Raw genomic sequence first — 6,122 nt, forward strand, 5'->3', positions numbered from 1 at the left:
ATCCTATTCCAAATCATGGAATGGGCTGAAACTTTCAAGACATGTTCTTTGTCTGTAACTTTTGGATATCTAATCACTAAATTTACAAGATAAGTGCTTGAATGCCCATTTTTTAAATTTAAAACAAGCATCGCCGAGAGAGGGCGCTATATATCCAAGATTTGAATATTTGAAATTTTCTCAGAGAAGTGCAGTTGGAAAAATATCTAACGGTCTCTACGCTTCAGTAAGACTGTCATATTAGATGATATTCGATTATCAATCACATTATTGACCCTTTACCAAAGCTATACACAGGCTTTAAATATTTCTCATAATTTAACAGGATTCTTATGATCAAAGTGGTTTGAAACCACCTAATGTTGTTTGTCTTCAACTGTTTTGTGAAAATAAGTAAGTAAATTTTGAAAAATACCCATGAATAATAAAGTCATTGGTTATCCAAATATAATCAATTGTTAATATTAATCTTATCTCTAGTCTGCCTAGTACCTTAATTTTCAATACCTTCTCCCTCACCATTTTTTTCAAGCTCATCTTTCACATTACTAAACTCTTCTCTTTAACCGATTGGGATTCATTCTACAATATAATAGTAAACTTACATAAAGTGTGATTAGAAAGAGAAAAATAGTGAAAAAGAAGTGGAATGCCTCTGGCAGTTTCACCTACATTACATGATTCAACATAGCAGTAATGATGACTTTGAAAACTTGGATAAATAATTCTTCAGAAAAAACACCTTTTGTGTGATAATAAAGAACTAAGTTCATTGGCCCTAAATGACCTTTGACCTTGATTGTGTCATGTGACCTAAAGTTTCTGCAAAAATAATCAGTGATACTTGATTACCCTTATGCCAAATTTTCATGAACTAGATACATATACTTTTCAAAGTTATGGTCACATTCTAAAACTTAAACTTGGTTAAGATTGATTCCCAAAATATGATCAAAGTTCAATGGGCAATATTTCATAAAGAGAAGACAACTTGATAATAATTTTTCTGTCTTTATTCATAATTTGACTACCGGTAAAAGATATATGTCCAATGAAAGGATCCACCTTGACATCAAGTTGACTTTCATACAAGCAGACCCTATCCATACGAGGAAAACTTTGAAGAAAATCTGTCTAAGAATTACAGACTTAATGAGTTAAGCTATTGAAAGTTTAATCAAATTGCAATTTCAAATTGTTAATGATGATGGCCAAGTTATAGTTTTCCAAGACTATTCATAATAATAATTATACTTGCTTATATAGCGCTTAATACTTACTTTGTCAGAAGTCTCTAAGCACTCTACAGTATATGCAGCATAATTACCCTGGCTTTAGCAGTGCAGCTGTAACGCGCGCTGCGTTTCAAGGATAAATTCCTGCCAGGTACCCATTTACCTCACCTTGGTTGAGTGCAGCACATTGTGGATCAATTTCTTGCTGAAGGAAATTACCCCATGGTTGGGATTCGAACCCACGACCTTCTGTTTCAAAGTCCAGAGACTAATCCACTGGGCCACAACGCTCCACGCTTCATAAAGTGCATAATAAAAACTAATAGTGACAAATAAAAGCATTTACATATTCCTTCTCTTTTGCTCTGATTACAAATTATAGTAGAAAATAATTTTATTACCTGAAACCATTTAAGATCTTTTGTAATTGGTTTGTGTCCATGATCTTCATATCTCAAGATTAAGAAATCTGCATGAAACAAAATGAAAAGAAAGTGTTGAAAACAAAACAAAATCCACAATATAATTACTCTAAATATTGACTACCAAAGTTGAAGCAAGGAGAGGGGGTACCAGAAGTGATACCATTCTGAAACACAAAAACAACATACTGCAAACTGCAACCCCTTTTAATGATGGGGAGTTTTTTTTGGGGGGGGGAACAAGCAAAAAACAAACTGCACCTGCCATTTATTTTTTTGGAAGTGGGAAGTACAAGCAATTTATTTTTTTTTTTTTTTTTTTTATCTCATAATGTTACTACTTTCAAAGTCTTTAACAGTGCTACTACTGCTTCCACTGCTGCAGTTTCTATGACTACTACTTCTACAAATCACAATAATAGTAATAATAAGCATATATCTACATAGTGCAGCTTAATTAACAACACATTCAGTTGTGCTTTTGAGAGTTAAAAAAAGGATACTTACCTATAAACTAATTTGGCAATAAATCAAGTATAACTTGAATATACTGAAACTTTATAAGGACAAATATTGATTTACCAGAAACTTTATACAATTTTTTTTTATATAAACAAAACTTTATAAAAAGAAATATTGACTAAACAGAAATTGTCTTACATAGCTTGAGATAGGAGTTTACCGAAAGGAAAATACTTCTTTTTTGAAAATCTTATGCAAGGTCAAGTTATGCAAGGATGACTGAATCAATTCAAACAAACATTTTCATATAAACGTGAGATACTAAAAATACAAAAATGACAAATCACACACTACACAAAAGACTGTGATACAAATGACAACATTATGAGTAACGAAACAACACATCTATTCTATCAAAAACAATCAGAGAATTGCTTACCCACACTACACACCAAAACGGTGACAGTCGCATTGCCAATTTGCCTATGGGAGCTGAAGGTGATTCTGGCTGGCCGAACTGGCTTTTTAGACTGGACCAGGGATAAGACTGGTGACTGATACCTTCTTTGTTCTTGATTGTCAATGTCACTGCACACCCTCAGCTGGGCAGCTAGCTCAAAGAGGGGATACAGCATGGTAGATCCGCATACAAAAATATCTCCAGGTCATTGCTGAAATATGAGATAATAATAATACTAAAGGATATTTATATTGCGCACATATCCACCTTGTTAGGTGCTCAAGGTGCTCCTGTATTACCCGGCTAAGCTAGGCGTTCATAGCACACACAGCTTTTTAAGGAATTACTTCCTACGGTACCCATTCACTTCACCTGGGTCGAGTGCAGCACAATGTGGATAAATTTCTTGCTGAAGGAAATTACGCCATGGCTGGGTTTCGAACCCACGACCCTCTGTTTCAAAGTCCGAAGACTAATCTACTGGGCCACAACGCTACACATTTTATTTTCATTTAAAGAGCAAATTTATGAGCTTTTGTTTTGTTTGTCTACTCGTGAAAAATACATTTTAATTGCAGCAATAATAAGGTGCTTTATAATCATTTTTATCAAAACTACTCTCCATGACTCACACACAAACATAAGTACACACAAAGTCAATATACAGGAACGTAGCTAACTGCAACTTTGGCCATCCGGTATGGGGTATGGTATACACTGAGCTCTGCTTTGATCCTAATTAAAATGTAAAAAAATTGAAAATTATTGATTTTATGTATGAATTAACAATCAAAGACTTAATATCAGACAGTGCATTAATTCTTACTCTCGAAGAGGGAAAATTATGTTAGAACTGTCCCAGACCAACCTTCACATACCTACAGGAAATGAAAAGTTATGACTGGTATTGATTACTGTCTACTGAGTTTCATAGAATGATCTACATGTACTGTATGGGTGAACCTACATGTAGTTCTATGTTGGTGTTGAGAGCGTGAAAAGGCTGCTGAACCAAGCTCCAACACCAAGCTGGGTTCAGAAGAATGATACCGATCATTTTATTGATAGCCTATGACATCGCGCCTCTGCGCTTCACTGCCGATCATCTTAACTTTACGTGACAACTTCTCGGCGACGAAAGTGAAATCGGGGAGAAATTACATAAAATCTCATTGTACAGAAAGCCACTGTCTAAGGCTCTACTGATTTGCAGTGATTTTAGGGGGATGTTTCATCCTGTTCGCCATCTGTTCATGGGCTTTAAATCACCAGCACCAACACCGAACGATTTTCCCAATTCCTGGGGGTTGGTGTTGGTGAATCGGGGAAATTACTTCTATCGTCAACACCAGCTGTGATGCTCTCTGTCCAGCAGACACTCAACACCAAAGCATTAAACACGAACTGCTGGAAATACATCATATCTTCTGGCATCATTTCAAGTATGGACTTGTGGCTGGTGTTGGTGTTGTCATGACACCAACACCAGCACTTAGATTCGAACCTCTCGCTGCTCTTCGAGGCATCTTCTGTCTGTGGCCTTACTCACTGAGCTAGCAGGAATTGTTGCAAGCCATGGGTTTCATAACGGTTATCTGTGTGTGTGTGAATTTGAGTTTTGTCAGACCTGTATCAATCAGATATGATTATTTACGTCTGGGACCGACCTTTAACGTCACCATCCGAAAGACGTGACCAGGGCTCGAACCTCTGCATCAATTTGTAACTTCCCCACAGCTTGGATTACAGGCGCACGCCACAACGCCCAGTTATGGGCAACCGATATTACGACTAGTCTTCTCTCCAAGAGTATTGGGTATTTAGTTTTCTGACTAAAGAAACCGATGCCATTGGGAACTACACACACTCAAATTTTTGACGGAATAAAGCCATATTTTGGTATGTTACAATGTATCCAACTTCTTAAATCTCTTAGATATATATTAGATAATGCTTGATAAACCTCCATATTTTTTTTTCAATTTTAGTGGAGGGGACATATGGAAGTCTTGCCGTTGTCCCCAATCTCGGCAAAGAGGGCTTTGTGAAACGGTAGCAGACCAGTATATCACTATCTCTGATTTAGTCAAGAAGTTGGACTTATGACGGTGTTGAGAAATGGGCCCCACAAGGCACAACCATGACAACTATTTTAAGTTTAAATCTTTAGTCTGGAACTGTCGAGTAGCAACTTGCCTCTACAATTTTAGCTGTCGGGGAGGAATGGAAGCCATCGTCTTCACCTGATATCTAATCCAACATCAGATCTAGGGCTAACATTACGTTACATGCACTTGGTCTTGCCTTTAGTCGCTTGGATTCAGAAGTCAGATTAACTGTCCAATTTTTGGAGATTAGACTCTAGATCTTTTAACTTAGTTACTTCCTAGTTATTTGGATGACATTTTTACTTTTTGGGGGGACAAACTTACTCTTTAGAAATAAGAATACGGTACGGTATATGAATCAATATTAAACGAAGCTTTTGTGTAACGTCAAAGAAACTCATTTTTTAACTGCAGTCCAAGTTTACATGTGCAGACATCCCGCTTCAGCAGTTCAGTGATCATCACGTACACGGCGTTAGACTCCGTTGAGAACGGAAGCTACAAACACGGATTCATAATATGTGGGACAACGCTATTTTCTAAATCTAACTTCTGAAACGGCGTCGTCGGAAATACTGCACGAACTTAAATTCAATTGAATTTCTATCGTGTCGGTTACAAACTTACTTGACAAAACATTCCTCGAAGGCTCAGAACATATCCCTGAAATTACTGCATGCTCTAACTTGATTTATATCTAATAATTGATCGGTTTAGCCTTATTTAGCTGAGCTGAGGCTCCCAGTCCAGACGGCCCTGCAGTAGTGTATGTAGCGATACCTCCGTCTCTCCGCCCCCCCGGCCCCGCCCGCCCGCGTTTCCCCCACCCTCCCGGCTAACGAGAATCCAGGGACCTGCTAAATATTGTGTCGCCTTCAGACACAGCTGCAAACCACCACACAGTTTGAACCTTTTTACAAGCTCTATAGGGTGATAGACAATTAAAGAAGTGAGTAAAAAGGAAACACATGTCATAGATCTAACTCTGACTTGTAGAAAGAAGATGGGGTGGATATAATTATGAAATGGGCAGTGCATGGGCAATCCGGGGGCAATCCCGGGGCCGGGGGCGCCCCTGGTTTCAGTTGAAGCACTGAAAAGTGCCTTTTTTACACAAGAAAAAACAGAAAAATGCCCCCCTCACAATTGTGTTCTGAGCCCCTTTCAGCTGAGAAGGACCCGTTTTATAATGTGACTATAAGTAACCCGATGCCTTCTTGTAAGTGCCCTTTCTCGAATCAGTGCCCCTTTTTACCCAACTAGTGCCCCTCACGAACGTGTTCTGTGCCCCTTTCATACTCCTGAGAAGGATCGACCCGTATGGCTCTAGCAAATGGGCTACCCCTTGCCTTCTTGTAAGTGCCCTTTCTCGAATCAGTGGCCCCTTCGCCAAAGAAAAGTGCCCGGCCCTCACCAATGTGGTGTCCTTAACCTG

General features: G+C 38.3%; 1 protein-coding gene across 2 annotated transcripts in view; it reads right to left on the bottom strand.

The window, feature by feature from the left end:
- The window catches only part of LOC121411824, a 56,127-nt gene extending 50,677 nt beyond the window's left edge, over positions 1-5,450 (bottom strand). For both annotated transcript variants that reach the window (XM_041604696.1, XM_041604695.1), the window contains exons 1-3: positions 5,315-5,450; positions 2,559-2,790; positions 1,637-1,704 (exon numbers count right to left, since the gene is read on the bottom strand). In XM_041604696.1, coding sequence (XP_041460630.1) covers positions 1,637-1,704; positions 2,559-2,754 — 264 coding nt within the window. In that variant the 5' untranslated portion in view covers positions 2,755-2,790; positions 5,315-5,450. The remainder of the gene's footprint in view (positions 1-1,636; positions 1,705-2,558; positions 2,791-5,314) is intronic.
- Between the last annotated feature and the right edge of the window lie 672 nt (positions 5,451-6,122).

Source organism: Lytechinus variegatus, chromosome 3 (assembly GCF_018143015.1).
Source record: "Lytechinus variegatus isolate NC3 chromosome 3, Lvar_3.0, whole genome shotgun sequence".
Lineage (NCBI taxonomy): Eukaryota > Metazoa > Echinodermata > Echinoidea > Temnopleuroida > Toxopneustidae > Lytechinus > Lytechinus variegatus.